At 62.2% G+C, this 18740-nt stretch overlaps 1 protein-coding gene across 1 annotated transcript in view; it reads right to left on the bottom strand.

Moving 5' to 3' along the window:
- The window catches only part of RHOBTB3 (Rho related BTB domain containing 3), a 49559-nt gene that overhangs the window by 4761 nt on the left and 26058 nt on the right, over window positions 1-18740 (bottom strand). The window contains exons 11-12 of the mRNA XM_064439567.1: window positions 18217-18383; window positions 17239-17335 (exon numbers count right to left, since the gene is read on the bottom strand). Coding sequence (XP_064295637.1) covers window positions 17239-17335; window positions 18217-18383 — 264 coding nt within the window. The remainder of the gene's footprint in view (window positions 1-17238; window positions 17336-18216; window positions 18384-18740) is intronic.

Genomic DNA, 18740 nt, shown 5'->3' with positions numbered 1-18740 from the left:
GCAGCGCAGAGACCAGCACCGCAGAGACCAGCAGCGCAGAGACCAGCAGCGCACAGACCAGCAGCGCAGAGACCAGCAGCGCAGAGACCAGCAGCGCAGAGAGCAGCAGTGCAGTGCAGAGACCAGCAGCGCAGCGCAGAGACCAGCAGCGCAGTGCAGAGACCAGCAGCGCAGTGCAGAGACCAGCAGGGCAGAGACCAGCAGCGCAGAGACCAGCAGCGCAGAGAGCAGCAGTGCAGTGCAGAGACCAGCAGCGCAGAGACCAGCACCGCAGAGACCAGCAGCGCAGCGCAGAGACCAGCAGCGCAGTGCAGAGACCAGCAGCGCAGAGACCAGCAGCGCAGTGCAGAGACCAGCAGCGCAGAGACCAGCAGCGCACAGACCAGCAGCGCAGAGACCAGCAGCGCAGCGCAGAGACCAGCAGCGCAGAGACCAGCAGCGCAGCGCAGAGACCAGCAGCGCAGCGCAGAGACCAGCAGCGCAGAGACCAGCAGCGCAGAGACCAGCAGCGCAGCGCAGAGACCAGCAGCGCAGAGACCAGCAGCGCAGAGACCAGCAGCGCAGAGACCAGCACCGCAGAGACCAGCAGCGCAGAGACCAGCAGCGCGCAGACCAGCAGCGCAGAGACCAGCAGCGCAGAGACCAGCAGCGCAGAGACCAGCAGCGCAGAGAGCAGCAGTGCAGTGCAGAGACCAGCAGCGCAGCGCAGAGACCAGCAGCGCAGTGCAGAGACCAGCAGCGCACAGACCAGCAGCGCAGAGACCAGCAGCGCAGAGAGCAGCAGTGCAGTGCAGAGACCAGCAGCGCAGAGACCAGCACCGCAGAGACCAGCAGCGCAGCGCAGAGAGCAGCAGCGCAGTGCAGAGACCAGCAGCGCAGAGACCAGCAGCGCAGAGACCAGCAGCGCAGAGACCAGCAGCGCAGTGCAGAGACCAGCAGCGCAGAGACCAGCAGCGCAGAGACCAGCAGCGCAGTGCAGAGACCAGCAGCGCAGAGACCAGCAGCGCAGAGACCAGCAGCGCAGTGCAGAGACCAGCAGCGCAGAGACCAGCAGCGCACAGACCAGCAGCGCAGCGCAGAGGCCAGCAGCGCAGAGACCAGCAGCGCAGAGACCAGCAGCGCAGAGACCAGCAGCGCAGCGCAGAGACCAGCAGCGCAGAGACCAGCAGCGCAGCGCAGAGACCAGCAGCGCAGAGACCAGCAGCGCAGAGACCAGCAGCGCAGCGCAGAGACCAGCAGCGCAGAGACCAGCAGCGCAGAGACCAGCAGCGCACAGACCAGCAGCGCAGAGACCAGCAGAGCAGAGACCAGCAGCGCAGAGACCAGCAGCGCAGAGACCAGCAGCGCACAGACCAGCAGCGCAGAGACCAGCAGCGCAGAGACCAGCAGCGCAGAGACCAGCAGCGCTGAGACCAGCAGCGCAGAGACCAGCAGCGCAGAGCAGAGACCAGCAGCGCAGAGACCAGCAGCGCACAGACCAGCAGCGCAGAGACCAGCAGCGCAGCGCAGAGACCAGCATCGCAGAGACCAGCAGCGCAGCGCAGAGACCAGCAGCGCAGAGACCAGCAGCGCAGAGACCAGCACCGCAGAGACCAGCAGCGCAGCGCAGAGACCAGCAGTGCAGAGACCAGCAGCGCAGAGACCAGCAGCGCAGCGCAGAGACCAGCAGCGCAGAGACCAGCAGCGCAGTGCAGAGACCAGCAGCGCAGAGACCAGCAGCGCAGAGACCAGCACCGCAGAGACCAGCAGCGCAGAGACCAGCAGCGCAGCGCAGAGAGCAGCAGCGCAGAGACCAGCAGCGCAGAGACCAGCAGCGCAGTGCAGAGACCAGCAGCGCAGAGCAGAGACCAGCAGCGCAGAGACCAGCAGCGCAGCGCAGAGACCAGCAGCGCAGAGACCAGCAGCGCAGAGACCAGCAGCGCAGTGCAGAGACCAGCAGCGCAGAGACCAGCAGCGCAGAGACCAGCATCGCAGAGACCAGCAGCGCAGAGACCAGCATCGCAGCACAGAGACCAGCATCGCAGCGCAGAGACCAGCAGCGCAGAGAGCAGCAGCGCAGAGAGCAGCAGCGCAGAGACCAGCAGCGCAGAGACCAGCAGCGCAGAGCAGAGACCAGCATCGCAGCGCAGAGACCAGCAGCGCAGTGCAGAGACCAGCAGCGCAGAGACCAGCAGCGCAGAGACCAGCAGCGCAGCGCAGAGACCAGCATCGCAGAGACCAGCAGCGCAGAGACCAGCAGCGCAGCGCAGAGACCAGCATCGCAGCGCAGAGACCAGCAGCGCAGAGAGCAGCAGCGCAGAGACCAGCATCGCAGCGCAGAGAGCAGCAGCGCAGAGACCAGCATCGCAGAGACCAGCATCGCAGAGACCAGCAGCGCAGAGACCAGCAGCGCAGAGACCAGCAGCGCAGTGCAGAGACCAGCAGCGCAGAGACCAGCATCGCAGAGACCAGCAGCGCAGAGACCAGCAGCGCAGCGCAGAGACCAGCATCGCAGCGCAGAGACCAGCAGCGCAGAGAGCAGCAGCGCAGAGACCAGCAGCGCAGCGCAGAGACCAGCAGCGCAGAGACCAGCAGCGCAGCGCAGAGACCAGCAGCGCAGAGAGCAGCAGCGCAGAGAGCAGCAGCGCAGAGAGCAGCAGCGCTGAGCAGAGAAGAGACTAGCAGAAAAGCGCAGAGACCAGCAACACAGAGACTAGCAGTGCATGCAGAGACCAGCAGAGCAGCGCAGACACAGTGTTAGCACAGCACAGCTACCAGCAGCACAGGGCAGAGACCTGTAGGACAGAGCAGAGACCAGCAGAGCAGCTCAGAGAAAAGCAGCGCAGAGAAGAGACCAGCAGCGGAGGACAGAGACCTGCAACAGAGCGCAGAGAACAGCACTGCAAAGAATATAGCAGGAGCATATCGCAGAGACCAGCAGCGCAGAAAGAAGCAGCTCAGGGCAGCGCAGAGACCAGCAGCACAGGGCTGAGACCAGCAGCGCAGTGCACAGACCAGCAGGGCAGCGCAGAAACCTGTAGCGCAGCGCAGACACAAGCAGCGCAGAGACCAGCACCGCAGAGACCAGCAGCGCAGAGACCAGCAGCGCAGAGACCAGCAGCGCAGAGACCAGCAGCGCAGCGCAGAGACCAGCAGCGCAGCGCAGAGACCAGCAGCGCAGAGACCAGCAGCGCAGCGCAGAGACCAGCATCGCAGCGCAAAGACCAGCAGCGCAGAGACCAGCAGCGCAGCGCAGAGACCAGCATCGCAGCGCAGAGACCAGCAGCGCAGCGCAAAGACCAGCAGCGCAGCGCAGAGACCAGCAGCGCAGAGACCAGCAGCGCAAAGACCAGCAGCGCAGAGACCAACAGCGCAGAGACCAGCAGCGCAGAGACCAGCAGTGCAGAGACCAGCAGCGCAGTGCAGAGACCAGCAGCGCAGAGAGCAGCAGCGCAGAGCAGAGACCAGCAGCGCAGAGCAGAGACCAGCAGCGCTGAGACCAGCAGCGCAGAGACCAGCAGCGCAGCGCAGAGACCAGCAGCGCAGAGCAGAGACCAGCAGCGCTGAGACCAGCAGCGCAGAGACCAGCAGCGCAGAGCAGAGACCAGCAGCGCAGCGCAGAGACCAGCAGCGCAGAGCAGAGACCAGCAGCGCTGAGACCAGCAGCGCAGAGACCAGCAGCACTGAGACCAGCAGCACAGAGACCAGCAGCGCAGAGACCAGCAGCGCAGAGACCAGCAGCGCAGAGACCAGCAGCGCAGCGCAGAGACCAGCAGCGCAGAGACCAGCAGCGCAGCGCAGAGACCATCAGCGCAGAGACCAGCAGCGCAGAGACCAGCATCGCAGAGCAGAGACCAGCAGCGCAGAGACCAGCAGCGCAGAGACCAGCAGCGCAGAGACCAGCAGCGCAGCGCAGAGACCAGCAGCGCAGAGACCAGCAGCGCAGAGACCAGCAGCGCAGCGCAGAGACCAGCAGCGCAGAGACCAGCAGCGCAGAGACCAGCAGCGCAGAGAGCAGCAGCGCAGAGACCAGCAGCGCAGCGCAGAGACCAGCAGCGCAGCGCAGAGACCAGCAGCGCAGAGACCAGCAGCGCAGAGACCAGCAGCGCAGCGCAGAGACCAGCAGCGCAGAGACCAGCACCGCAGAGACCAGCAGCGCAGAGACCAGCAGCGCAGCGCAGAGACCAGCAGCGCAGAGACCAGCACCGCAGAGACCAGCAGCGCAGAGACCAGCAGCGCACAGACCAGCAGCGCAGAGACCAGCAGCGCAGAGACCAGCAGCGCAGAGACCAGCAGCGCAGAGAGCAGCAGTGCAGTGCAGAGACCAGCAGCGCAGCGCAGAGACCAGCAGCGCAGTGCAGAGACCAGCAGCGCACAGACCAGCAGCGCAGAGACCAGCAGCGCAGAGAGCAGCAGTGCAGTGCAGAGACCAGCAGCGCAGAGACCAGCAGCGCAGAGACCAGCAGCGCAGCGCAGAGACCAGCAGCGCAGCGCAGAGACCAGCAGCGCAGAGACCAGCAGCGCAGAGACCAGCAGCGCAGCGCAGAGACCAGCAGCGCAGAGACCAGCAGCGCAGAGACCAGCAGCGCAGAGACCAGCAGCGCAGCGCAGAGACCAGCAGCGCAGAGACCAGCACCGCAGAGACCAGCAGCGCAGAGACCAGCAGCGCAGAGACCAGCAGCGCACAGACCAGCAGCGCAGAGACCAGCAGCGCAGAGACCAGCAGCGCAGAGAGCAGCAGTGCAGTGCAGAGACCAGCAGCGCAGAGCAGAGACCAGCAGCGCAGTGCAGAGACCAGCAGCGCACAGACCAGCAGCGCAGAGACCAGCAGCGCACAGACCAGCAGCGCAGAGACCAGCAGCGCAGAGACCAGCAGCGCAGAGAGCAGCAGTGCAGTGCAGAGACCAGCAGCGCAGAGCAGAGACCAGCAGCGCAGTGCAGAGACCAGCAGCGCACAGACCAGCAGCGCAGAGACCAGCAGCGCAGAGAGCAGCAGTGCAGTGCAGAGACCAGCAGCGCAGAGACCAGCACCGCAGAGACCAGCAGCGCAGCGCAGAGACCAGCAGCGCAGTGCAGAGACCAGCAGCGCAGAGACCAGCAGCGCAGTGCAGAGACCAGCAGCGCAGAGACCAGCAGCGCAGAGACCAGCAGCGCAGTGCAGAGACCAGCAGCGCAGAGACCAGCAGCGCACAGACCAGCAGCGCAGCGCAGAGACCAGCAGCGCAGAGACCAGCAGCGCAGAGACCAGCAGCGCAGAGACCAGCAGCGCAGAGACCAGCAGCGCAGCGCAGAGACCAGCAGCGCAGAGACCAGCAGCGCAGAGACCAGCAGCGCAGAGACCAGCAGCGCAGCGCAGAGACCAGCAGCGCAGAGACCAGCAGCGCAGAGACCAGCAGCGCAGAGACCAGCAGCGCAGTGCAGAGACCAGCAGCGCACAGACCAGCAGCGCAGAGACCAGCAGAGCAGAGACCAGCAGCGCACAGACCAGCAGCGCAGAGACCAGCAGCGCAGAGACCAGCAGCGCAGAGACCAGCAGCGCTGAGACCAGCAGCGCAGAGACCAGCAGCGCAGAGCAGAGACCAGCAGCGCAGAGACCAGCAGCGCACAGACCAGCAGCGCAGAGACCAGCAGCGCAGAGACCAGCAGCGCAGAGACCAGCAGCGCTGAGACCAGCAGCGCAGAGACCAGCAGCGCAGAGCAGAGACCAGCAGCGCAGAGACCAGCAGCGCACAGACCAGCAGCGCAGAGACCAGCAGCGCAGCGCAGAGACCAGCATCGCAGAGACCAGCAGCGCAGCGCAGAGACCAGCAGCGCAGAGACCAGCAGCGCAGAGACCAGCAGCGCAGCGCAGAGACCAGCAGTGCAGAGACCAGCAGCGCAGAGACCAGCAGCGCAGCGCAGAGACCAGCAGCGCAGAGACCAGCAGCGCAGCGCAGAGACCAGCAGCGCAGAGACCAGCAGCGCAGAGACCAGCAGCGCAGCGCAGAGACCAGCAGCGCAGAGACCAGCACCGCAGAGACTAGCAGCGCAGCGCAGAGACCAGCAGCGCAGAGACCAGCAGCGCAGAGACCAGCAGCGCAGAGACCAGCAGCGCAGTGCAGAGACCAGCAGCGCAGAGACCAGCAGCGCTGAGACCAGCAGCGCAGAGACCAGCAGCGCAGAGACCAGCAGCGCAGCGCAGAGACCAGCATCGCAGCGCAGAGACCAGCATCGCAGCGCAGAGACCAGCAGCGCAGAGACCAGCATCGCAGAGACCAGCAGCGCAGCGCAGAGAGCAGCAGCGCAGAGACCAGCAGCGCAGAGACCAGCAGCGCAGTGCAGAGACCAGCAGCGCAGAGCAGAGACCAGCAGCGCAGAGACCAGCAGCGCAGCGCAGAGACCAGCAGCGCAGCGCAGAGACCAGCAGCGCAGAGACCAGCAGCGCAGTGCAGAGACCAGCAGCGCAGAGACCAGCAGCGCAGAGACCAGCATCGCAGAGACCAGCAGCGCAGAGACCAGCATCGCAGCACAGAGACCAGCATCGCAGCGCAGAGACTAGCAGCGCAGAGAGCAGCAGCGCAGAGACCAGCAGCGCAGAGACCAGCAGCGCAGTGCAGAGACCAGCAGCGCAGAGACCAGCAGCGCAGAGACCAGCAGCGCAGCGCAGAGACCAGCATCGCAGAGACCAGCAGCGCAGAGACCAGCAGCGCAGCGCAGAGACCAGCATCGCAGCGCAGAGACCAGCAGCGCAGAGAGCAGCAGCGCAGAGACCAGCATCGCAGCGCAGAGACCAGCAGCGCAGAGAGCAGCAGCGCAGAGACCAGCAGCGCAGAGACCAGCATCGCAGAGACCAGCAGCGCAGAGACCAGCAGCGCAGAGACCAGCAGCGCAGTGCAGAGACCAGCAGCGCAGAGACCAGCAGCGCACAGACCAGCAGCGCAGAGACCAGCAGCGCAGCGCAGAGACCAGCATCGCAGCGCAGAGACCAGCAGCGCAGAGACCAGCAGCGCAGCGCAGAGACCAGCAGCGCAGAACCAGCAGCGCAGCGCAGAGACCAGCAGCGCAGAGACCAGCAGCGCAGCGCAGAGACCAGCAGCGCAGAGCAGAGACCAGCAGCGCAGTGCAGAGACCAGCAGCGCAGAGCAGAGACCAGCAGCGCTGAGACCAGCAGCGCAGAGAGCAGCAGCGCAGAGACCAGCAGCGCAGAGAGCAGCAGCGCAGAGCAGAGACCAGCAGCGCAGAGACCAGCAGCGCAGAGCAGAGACCAGCAGCGCAGAGAGCAGCAGCGCAGAGACCAGCAGCGCAGCGCAGAGACCAGCAGCGCAGAGAGCAGCAGCGCAGAGAGCAGCAGCGCAGAGAGCAGCAGCGCAGAGCAGAGACCAGCAGCGCAGAGACCAGCAGCGCTGAGACCAGCAGCGCAGAGACCAGCAGCGCAGAGAGCAGCAGCGCAGAGCAGAGACCAGCAGCGCAGAGAGCAGCAGCGCAGAGCAGAGACCAGCAGCGCAGAGACCAGCAGCGCAGAGACCAGCAGCGCAGAGACCAGCAGCGCAGAGACCAGCAGCGCAGAGAGCAGCAGCGCAGAGCAGAGACCAGCAGCGCAGAGACCAGCAGCGCTGAGACCAGCAGCGCAGCGCAGAGACCAGCAGCGCAGAGAGCAGCAGCGCAGAGAGCAGCAGCGCAGAGAGCAGCAGCGCAGAGCAGAGACCAGCAGCGCAGAGACCAGCAGCGCAGAGACCAGCAGCGCAGCGCAGAGACCAGCAGCGCAGAGAGCAGCAGCGCAGAGAGCAGCAGCGCAGAGAGCAGCAGCGCTGAGCAGAGAAGAGACTAGCAGAAAAGCGCAGAGACCAGCAACACAGAGACTAGCAGTGCATGCAGAGACCAGCAGCGCAGCGCAGACACAGTGTTAGCACAGCACAGCTACCAGCAGCACAGGGCAGAGACCTGTAGGACAGAGCAGAGACCAGCAGAGCAGCTCAGAGAAAAGCAGCGCAGAGAAGAGACCAGCAGCGGAGGACAGAGACCTGCAACAGAGCGCAGAGAACAGCACTGCAAAGAATATAGCAGGAGCATATCGCAGAGACCAGCAGCGCAGAAAGAAGCAGCTCAGGGCAGCGCAGAGACCAGCAGCACAGGGCTGAGACCAGCAGCGCAGTGCACAGACCAGCAGGGCAGCGCAGAAACCTGTAGCGCAGCGCAGACACAAGCAGCGCAGAGACCAGCAGCGCAGAGACCAGCAGCGCAGAGACCAGCAGCGCAGAGACCAGCAGCGCAGAGAGCAGCAGCGCAGAGACCAGCAGCGCAGCGCAGAGACCAGCAGCGCAGCGCAGAGACCAGCAGCGCAGAGACCAGCAGCGCAGTGCAGAGACCAGCATCGCAGCGCAGAGACCAGCAGCGCAGCGCAAAGACCAGCATCGCAGCGCAAAGACCAGCAGCGCAGAGACCAGCAGCGCAGCGCAAAGACCAGCAGCGCAGTGCAGAGACCAGCATCGCAGCGCAGAGACCAGCAGCGCAGCGCAAAGACCAGCAGCGCAGCGCAGAGACCAGCAGCGCAGAGACCAGCAGCGCAAAGACCAGCAGCGCAGAGACCAACAGCGCAGAGACCAGCAGCGCAGAGACCAGCAGTGCAGAGACCAGCAGCGCAGTGCAGAGACCAGCAGCGCAGAGAGCAGCAGCGCAGAGCAGAGACCAGCAGCGCAGAGCAGAGACCAGCAGCGCTGAGACCAGCAGCGCAGAGACCAGCAGCGCAGAGCAGAGACCAGCAGCGCAGCGCAGAGACCAGCAGCGCAGCGCAGAGACCAACAGCGCAGAGACCAGCAGCGCAGAGACCAGCAGCGCAGAGCAGAGACCAGCAGCGCTGAGACCAGCAGCGCAGAGACCAGCAGCGCAGAGCAGAGACCAGCAGCGCAGAGCAGAGACCAGCAGCGCAGAGCAGAGACCAGCAGCGCTGAGACCAGCAGCGCAGAGACCAGCAGCGCAGAGCAGAGACCAGCAGCGCAGAGCAGAGACCAGCAGCGCAGAGACCAGCAGCGCAGCGCAGAGACCAGCAGCGCAGAGACCAGCAGCGCAGAGACCAGCAGCGCAGAGACCAGCAGCGCAGCGCAGAGACCAGCAGCGCAGAGACCAGCAGCGCAGAGACCAGCAGCGCAGAGACCAGCAGCGCAGAGACCAGCAGCGCAGAGACCAGCAGCGCAGCGCAGAGAGCAGCAGCGCAGAGCAGAGACCAGCAGCGCTGAGACCAGCAGCGCAGAGACCAGCAGCGCTGAGACCAGCAGCGCAGAGACCAGCAGCGCTGAGACCAGCAGCGCAGAGACCAGCAGCGCAGAGACCAGCAGCGCTGAGACCAGCAGCGCAGAGACCAGCAGCGCAGAGACCAGCAGCGCAGAGAGCAGCAGCGCAGAGAGCAGCAGCGCAGAGACCAGCAGCGCAGAGACCAGCATCGCAGCGCAGAGACCAGCAGCGCAGAGAGCAGCAGCGCAGTGCAGAGACCAGCATCGCAGCGCAGAGACCAGCATCGCAGCGCAGAGACCAGCAGCGCTGAGACCAGCAGCGCAGAGACCAGCAGCGCAGTGCAGAGACCAGCAGCGCACAGACCAGCAGCGCAGAGACCAGCAGCGCAGCGCAGAGACCAGCAGCGCAGAGAGCAGCAGCGCAGAGAGCAGCAGCGCTGAGCAGAGAAGAGACTAGCAGAAAAGCGCAGAGACCAGCAACACAGAGACTAGCAGTGCATGCAGAGACCAGCAGCGCAGCGCAGACACAGTGTTAGCACAGCACAGCTACCAGCAGCACAGGGCAGAGACCTGTAGGACAGAGCAGAGACCAGCAGAGCAGCTCAGAGAAAAGCAGCGCAGAGAAGAGACCAGCAGCGGAGGACAGAGACCTGCAACACAGCGCAGAGAACAGCACTGCAAAGAATATAGCAGGAGCATATCGCAGAGACCAGCAGCGCAGAAAGAAGCAGCTCAGGGCAGCGCAGAGACCAGCAGCACAGGGCTGAGACCAGCAGCGCAGTGCACAGACCAGCAGGGCAGCGCAGAAACCTGTAGCGCAGCGCAGACACAAGCAGCGCAGAGACCAGCACCGCAGAGACCAGCAGCGCAGCGCAGAGACCAGCAGCGCAGAGACCAGCAGCGCAGAGCAGAGACCAGCAGCGCAGTGCACAGACCAGCAGGGCAGCGCAGAAACCTGTAGCGCAGCGCAGACACAAGCAGCGCAGAGACCAGCACCGCAGAGACCAGCAGCGCAGCGCAGAGACCAGCACCGCAGAGACCAGCAGCGCAGCGCAGAGACCAGCAGCGCAGAGACCAGCAGCGCAGCGCAGAGACCAGCAGCGCAGAGACCAGCAGCGCAGAGCAGAGACCAGCAGCGCAGTGCACAGACCAGCAGCGCAGAGACCAGCAGCGCAGAGACCAGCAGCGCAGAGACCAGCAGCGCAGAGACCAGCACCGCAGAGACCAGCAGCGCAGCGCAGAGACCAGCAGCGCAGAGACCAGCACCGCAGAGACCAGCAGCGCAGCGCAGAGACCAGCAGCGCAGAGCAGAGACCAGCAGCGCAGCGCAGAGACCAGCAGCGCAGCGCAGAGACCAGCAGCGCAGCGCAGAGACCAGCAGCGCAGAGACCAGCAGCGCAGCGCAGAGACCAGCAGCGCAGAGACCAGCAGCGCAGCGCAGAGACCAGCAGCGCAGAGCAGAGACCAGCATCGCAGCGCAGAGACCAGCAGCGCAGAGACCAGCAGCGCAGTGCAGAGACCAGCATCGCAGCGCAGAGACCAGCATCGCAGCGCAAAGACCAGCAGCGCAGAGACCAGCAGCGCAGCGCAAAGACCAGCAGCGCAGCGCAGAGACCAGCAGCGCAGAGACCAGCAGCGCAGCGCAGAGACCAGCAGCGCAGCGCAGAGACCAGCAGCGCAGTGCAGAGACCAACAGCGCAGAGACCAGCAGCACAGCGCAGAGACCAGCATCGCAGCGCAAAGACCAGCAGCGCAGTGCAGAGACCAGCAGCGCACCGCAGAGACCAGCAGCCCAGTGCAGAGACCAGCATCGCAGCGCAGAGACCAGCATCGCAGCGCAAAGACCAGCAGCGCAGAGACCAGCAGCGCAGTGCAGAGACCAGCATCGCAGCGCAGAGACCAGCAGCGCAGTGCAGAGACCAACAGCGCAGAGACCAGCAGTGCAGTGCAGAGACCAGCAGCGCAGAGACCAGCAGCGCAGAGACCAGCAGCGCAGAGACCAGCAGCACAGAGCAGAGACCAGCAGCGCAGAGACCAGCAGTGCAGTGCAGAGACCAGCAGCGCAGAGACCAGCAGCGCAGAGACCAGCAGCGCAGAACCAGCAGCGCAGAGACCAACAGCGCAGAGAGCAGCAGCGCAGAGACCAGCAGCGCAGCGCAGAGACCAGCAGCGCAGAGACCAGCAGCCCAGTGCAGAGACCAGCAGCGCAGAACCAGCAGCGCAGAGACCAGCAGCGCAGAGACCAGCAGCGCAGCGCAGAGACCAGCAGCGCAGCGCAAAGACCAGCAGCGCAGAGACCAGCAGCGCAAAGACCAGCAGCGCAGAGACCAGCAGCGCAGAGACCAGCATCGCAGAGCAGAGACCAGCAGCGCAGAGACCAGCAGCGCAGAGACCAGCAGCGCAAAGACCAGCAGCGCAGCGCAGAGACCAGCAGCGCAGAGACCAGCAGTGCAGAGACCAGCAGCGCAGAGCAGAGACCAGCAGCGCAGAGAGCAGCAGCGCAGAGACCAGCAGCGCAGAGACCAGCAGCGCAGAGACCAGCAGCGCTGAGACCAGCAGCGCTGAGACCAGCAGAGCAGAGACCAGCAGAGCAGAGACCAGCAGCGCAGAGACCAGCATCGCAGCGCAGAGACCAGCAGCGCAGAGAGCAGCAGCGCAGAGAGCAGCAGCGCAGAGACCAGCAGCGCAGTGCAGAGACCAGCAGCGCAGAGAGCAGCAGCGCAGAGAGCAGCAGCGCAGAGAGCAGCAGCGCAGAGAGCAGCAGCGCAGAGAGCAGCAGCGCTGAGCAGAGAAGAGACTAGCAGAAAAGCGCAGAGACCAGCAACACAGAGACTAGCAGTGCATGCAGAGACCAGCAGCGCAGCGCAGACACAGTGTTAGCACAGCACAGCTACCAGCAGCACAGGGCAGAGACCTGTAGGACAGAGCAGAGACCAGCAGAGCAGCTCAGAGAAAAGCAGCGCAGAGAAGAGACCAGCAGCGGAGGACAGAGACCTGCAACAGAGCGCAGAGAACAGCACTGCAAAGAATATAGCAGGAGCATATCGCAGAGACCAGCAGCGCAGAAAGAAGCAGCTCAGGGCAGCGCAGAGACCAGCAGCACAGGGCTGAGACCAGCAGCGCAGTGCACAGACCAGCAGGGCAGCGCAGAAACCTGTAGCGCAGCGCAGACACAAGCAGCGCAGAGACCAGCACCGCAGAGACCAGCAGCGCAGCGCAGAGACCAGCAGCGCAGAGACCAGCACCGCAGAGACCAGCAGCGCAGCGCAGAGACCAGCAGCGCAGAGACCAGCAGCGCAGCGCAGAGACCAGCAGCGCAGCGCAGAGACCAGCAGCGCAGAGACCAGCAGCGCAGAGCAGAGACCAGCAGCGCAGCGCAGAGACCAGCAGCGCAGAGACCAGCAGCGCAGAGACCAGCAGCGCAGAGACCAGCAGCGCAGAGACCAGCAGCGCAGAGAGCAGCAGCGCAGCGCAGAGACCAGCAGCGCAGAGACCAGCAGCGCAGAGACCAGCAGCGCAGCGCAGAGACCAGCAGCGCAGAGAGCAGCAGCGCAGCACAGAGACCAGCAGCGCAGAGACCAGCAGCGCAGAGACCAGCAGCGCAGAGACCAGCAGCGCAGAGACCAGCATCGCAGCGCAGAGACCAGCAGCGCAGAGACCAGCAGCGCAGTGCAGAGACCAGCATCGCAGCGCAGAGACCAGCAGCGCAAAGACCAGCAGCGCAGAGACCAGCAGCGCAAAGACCAGCAGCGCAAAGACCAGCAGCGCAGCGCAGAGACCAGCAGCGCAGTGCAGAGACCAACAGCGCAGAGACCAGCATCGCAGCGCAAAGACCAGCAGCGCAGTGCAGAGACCAGCAGCGCACCGCAGAGACCAGCAGCCCAGTGCAGAGACCAGCATCGCAGCGCAGAGACCAGCATCGCAGCGCAAAGACCAGCAGCGCAGAGACCAGCATCGCAGCGCAAAGACCAGCAGCGCAGAGACCAGCATCGCAGCGCAGAGACCAGCAGCGCAGTGCAGAGACCAACAGCGCAGAGACCAGCAGCCCAGTGCAGAGACCAGCAGCGCAGAGACCAGCAGCGCAGAGACCAGCAGTGCAGTGCAGAGACCAGCAGCGCAGAGACCAGCAGCGCAGAGACCAGCAGCGCAGAACCAGCAGCGCAGAGACCAGCAGCGCAGAGACCAGCAGCGCAGCGCAGAGACCAGCAGCGCAGAGACCAGCAGCCCAGTGCAGAGACCAGCAGCGCAGAACCAGCAGCGCAGAGACCAGCAGCGCAGAGACCAGCAGCGCAGCGCAGAGACCAGCAGCGCAGCGCAAAGACCAGCAGCGCAGAGACCAGCAGCGCAGAGACCAGCAGCGCAGAGACCAGCATCGCAGAGCAGAGACCAGCAGCGCAGAGACCAGCAGCGCAGAGACCAGCAGCGCAGAGACCAGCAGCGCAGCAGAGAGTGCAGCAGCGAAGCGCAGAAACCAGCAGAGCAGCGCAGAGACCAGTAGTGTAGCGCAGACACCAGCAGTGGAGCGCAGAGACGTGTTGCGCAGCACAACATACGGCAGCGGCACACAGAGACCAGCAGTGCAGAGGAGAGATCAGCAGTGCAGCGAAAAATCCTGTAGCGCAGTGCAGAGACCAGAAGCACAGCGCAGAAACCTTTAGCGCAGCGCAGAGACTAGCAGCACGGCGCAGAGAGCAGCACCGCAGCAGAGTGCACTAGCAGAACAGCGCGGACACCAGCAGCGCAGCGCACAGATGAGAGCAGCAGAGCAACGCAGAGTGCAGCAGCATAGTGCATAGACCAGCAGAGAAGAGCAGAGAGCAAGCGTGCAGTGAAGAGACCAGCAGCACAGACCAGAGACCAGCAACTCAGGGAAGAGACCAGCAGCGCAGAGACCAGCAGCACAGCGCAGCAACCAGCAGCTCCGGGAAGAAACCAGCAGAGCAGCACAGAGACCAGCAGTGCAGCGCAGAAAGCTGTAGCACAGCGCAGCGTGCAGCAGCGCAGCACAGAGGTCAACAACGCAGAGCACAGAGCAACAGCACAGCGAAGAGACCAGCAGTGAGGCGCAGAGACCAGCAGTGCAGCGCAAAAACAAGCAGCGCAGCGCAGAGACCAGCAGCAAAGAGCAGAGAGCAACAGCTCAGCGCAGACACCAGCAGTGCAGCGCAGAAACCTGTAGCACAGCGCAGCGTGCAGCAGTGCAGAGAAGACACCAGCAGCGCAGCGGAGTTTGCAGCAGCTCAGGGAAGAGACCAGCAGTGAAGCTCAGACACCAGCAGCGCAGCACGGAGACCAGCAGAGCAGGGCAGAGACCAGCAACGAAGCACAGAGACCAGCAGCGCAGAAACAAGCAGCTCAGGGAAGGGACCAGCAGAGCAGCGCAGACACCAGCAGCGATGAGAATAGACCAGCAGTGCAGCACAGTGACCAGCAACGCAGCGCAGACAAAAGCAGCTCAGGGAAGAGACCAGCAGCAAAGCGCAGAGACGAGAGCAGCAGAGCAACGCAGAGTGCAGCAGCACAGTGCAGAAAGTAGCAGCACAGCAGAGAGATCAGCAGAGCAGCACAGAGACCTGTAGCACACCGCAGAGAGCAGCAGCGCAGCGCAGAGACCAGCAGTGCCGCACAGAAACCAGCAGCGAAGAGCAGAGAACAGCACCTCAGGGAAGAGACCAGCAGCGCAGCACAGTGACCAGCAACGCAGCGCACAGACGAGAGCAGCACAGCACTGCAGAGTGTAGCCGCGCAGCGCAGACACCAGCAGCACAGCAGAGAGATCAGCAGAGCAACACAGAGAGCAGAAGCGCAGCACAGAGTGTAGCAGCACAGCATAGAGACCAGCAGCGAAGAACAGAGAACAGCAGCGCAGCGCAGAGACCAGCAGCGAAGAGCAGAGACCAGCAGTTCAGAGAAGAGACCAGCAGCCGAGGGCAGAGACCTGCAGCACAGCGCAGAAACCAGCTGCACTGCAAAGAATAGAGCAGGAGCATATCGCAGAGACTAGCAGGTCAGCACAGAGTGCAGCAGCTCAGGGAAGAGACCAGCAGTGCAGCGCAGACACCAGCAGTGCAGCGCAGCGCAGAAGCCTGTAGCGCAGCGCAGCGTGCAGCAGCGCAGCGCAGAGACCAGCAGCGATGAGAATAGAACAGCAGCGCAGCTCAAGACCAGCAGCACGGCGCAGAAACCAGCAGCTCCAGGAAGAGACCAGCAGCGCACAGCGGAGACCATCAGCGCAAGTGAGAGTGCAGCAGCGCAGCGCAGAGACCAGCAGCGAAGAGCAGAGAGCAGCAGTGCAGCGCAAACACCTGCAGCTCGGGGAAGAGACAAGCAGTGAAGCGCACAGACCAGCATCGCAGTACACAGACGAGAGCAGCAGAGCAACGCAGAGACCAGCAGAGCAATGCAGAGACCCGCAGCACAGACCAGAGACCAGCAGCTCAGAGAAGAGACCAGCAGCGCAGCGCAGACACCAGCAGTGGAGCGCAGAAACCTGTAGCGCAGCGCAGCGTGCAGCAGTGCAGCGAAGAGACCAGCAGCGCAGAGCAGAGACCAGCAGCGCAGCAGAGTTTGCAGCAGCTCAGGGAAGAGACCAGCAGCACAGCACAGAGACCAGCAGCGCAGCACACAGATGAGAGCAGCAGAGCAACGCAGAGTGTAGCAGCACATCGCAGACACCAGCAGCGCAGATACTAACAGCGCGGTGCAGAGAGCAGCAGAGCAGTGCAGAGGCCAGCAGCGGAGGGCAGAGAACAGCACTGCAAAGAAGAGAGAAGGAGCAGGAGCATATTGCAGAGACCAGCAGGTCAGCGCAGAGTGCAGCAGCGCAGCGCAGACACCTTCAGCTCAGGGAAGAGACCAGCAGTGCAGCGCAGAGACGAAAGCAGCGCAGGGAATAGAGCAGCAGCACAACGCATAGTGTAGCAGCGCAGAGACCAGCAGCGCAGAGTGATCATCAGAGCAGCGCAGAGACTAGCAGTGAAGAGTAGATACCAGCAGCAAAGACCAGACACCTGCAGCACAGACGAGAGAGCTGCAGCAGAGTGCAGAGACCAGCAGCGCAGTGTAGAGACCAGCAGTGGAGAGCAGAGAGCAGCAGCGCAGTGCAGAGGCATGCCACAGGGTTGAGAGCTGCAGTGCAGAGCTGAGACCAGCAGAGGAGAGCAGAAACCTGCAGCAAAGCGCATAGAGAAGAAGCACAGCGCAGGGACATGCAGCACAGAGAAGAGACCAGCAGCGCAGACCTGCATCTCCTGTCCTTGGTCCTGGCAACTACAAAGTCCCCCATCATCACACACACGTACGTGAGCCTCGCAACCGAGGAAAGAAGATGACCTTTAGTGTCCTTTGGAGCAAGCAGAGCTTCGGCTCACTGCTAAGAAGAATCCCTTCTGGAATACACTGGCCCCCAGCAACGCTCGAAAGCTCACCGTGGGTCAGAGAGATGCACCCGTCAAGATCACCTTCATCGGGGTGACGAGAAACCCCACAGCTACGGAGCAAGACTTTCTAGAGTTACGTGTCAGGAAACAAGACACTGTGAAGGAAAATAAATCTCAGTTCCCTGGAAGAACCTGGGCTTATTTACTGGGCGTTAGTTACTTGATTTTGTGAGATCTGCCGGAGGCACCATAAGAGTCCTGCTTCCTTCAGAGGAAGCCCCAACCCTCAAGGAGCAGGCGTCAGACGTGGCTCTCTTCTTGACTTGATTCAAGCGCACAGGCTAAACAAACTCAGGCACCTGAGGTGGAGGGGCTGACGTCCAGCGACCAACCGCCCGAGCCGGTTCAGTTCTGGGTGGGAACGTGGCCATCAGCACGGGAACCAAACGGCAAGGGCAGGCGGCTGCCGGCTCTGCTGCTCTTCTCGTGCCCAAGCTGGTGCCACAGTCGGTGGTGGCACCCGGCTCAGCCGGGCTCTGCACGGGATCAGACTGCGTAGCCTAAGGGAGGCCTAATCGTCGTCTCACGCACAAGTGCTCTTGTCCAGTAGCTCGCTTGTGATCTACGCAGAACTGAGAAAAACCCTCTTCATTTAAAAGGAAGAGATAAATTACCTGAAAGATCTTGAAATTCCGGCTTCTGACTGAAGATGAGGTAGTTAGTAGCAATAAAGTGAAGGAGCCAAGTTGAAAGGCAGTCAGAATTGTGGAACTGTGAGAAGAAGGGAAACGCAAACCACACTTAATGCCACCGTCCCCGAAACACAACCACGCCTCGCAGGTCCAATTATTTCCGACTTCCACCATCAGCACAGCGCTTGGCCACATAAGGCTTTGACTGTAGGAGGTAGCAAAGGAAAAGCCATTGATGGAAACAGGGCGGCAGGTGGAGGCCCAGGAACAAGCGACACAGCCCCTCCCCAGCGGTGTGACCCAGCGCCGGGGCTCCTCTGGGCATCGCTCTTGCGAATGTTTGTCTTCTGCGCAGTCGCAGAGCTTCAGAAAAAGGGAGGTAACGCGCGTGGCACGTTGGTTGTGTTGGGCCCTTTTTCTCCGCTAAATCCTGTTCATGCAAGGCAATATCCTGCCCGAGACCTGTAAACGCTGCACTTGTTATTTTCCTCTTTTGTTTTCCAAATCTGTCTTTACCGTCTCTCTTTCTCTCTTTTTTTTCAGCTTCTAATCTTTTGTTCTCATGCTTCTTATGTATTTCACTCAATATTCTCTCAGGTTAGATATCCTTTGCCACGCGCATATAATACAATTTTTGACTAAAAGAGCAAGTGGTACAGCTTCACTTGCTTAAAGCACACCTTTTCTGGCAGAAGTAACAATTAAGCTGAATTATTGCCACGTGGCCTTAATGAAGTAATTGCGTACATTTTGGTATGAGTGCACATTCCGCCATAAAAGGGTGACGGCCTTATTTTAGCTGACCTTGTGCCACCGGATACCCCTAATGAACAGATTGTATATCAATGTTTGTCCTTGGGAATGGAAATTATTAAGACCTTAATATATTATATTTTTAAAAACAAAAAAACCTAATTGGAGTCAAGATATATATTCTTATTTTATACACATGACACATACCTTAGCTTTTTTGAGCAAGCTAACAATGCTGAGACTCGTGGATGCCAGTTCCCTGCTGGGCATGCTCTGAAGCTGCGTGATAATGTAAAGCTCACAAATATGCTGGAGTCTCATTACTTGGTACATCTCTGCACAGATCAAGAGAGACATAGCTTGGAGAATACTGGCTGAAAAACAAGAAAGCAGAAGTTGCAGGTGGGTCAGTTTTTTGACAGGATGATCAACGACACTGTTCACAGAGTCACCTAACAACGAACGCGAAGTCAAACTGCTGTTGATCACCTTGCTTTACTTTTCATTACTGTCATTGTAAGTTTGCTATACCAGTCTCTTTTTTCCAGATAAACTATGTAATTAACAGGAAAAGCACAGTCAGTACTTTTTAGAAGGCAAGTGTAAAAAATTGTAGTCAGTATCCTGTATCTTGAAGATGCTGAGTCAAGTGCTGCTGGTCTATTTAAAGCAAGTGATGATTAATAAGAGGATTTAGCTTTCTAACTTCTCTTTCAAAACAGAACCTCTAT

The sequence above is a fragment of the Phalacrocorax carbo genome, chromosome Z, assembly GCF_963921805.1.
Source record: "Phalacrocorax carbo chromosome Z, bPhaCar2.1, whole genome shotgun sequence".
Lineage (NCBI taxonomy): Eukaryota > Metazoa > Chordata > Aves > Suliformes > Phalacrocoracidae > Phalacrocorax > Phalacrocorax carbo.
This window is presented reverse-complemented; position numbering and strand designations above follow the sequence as displayed.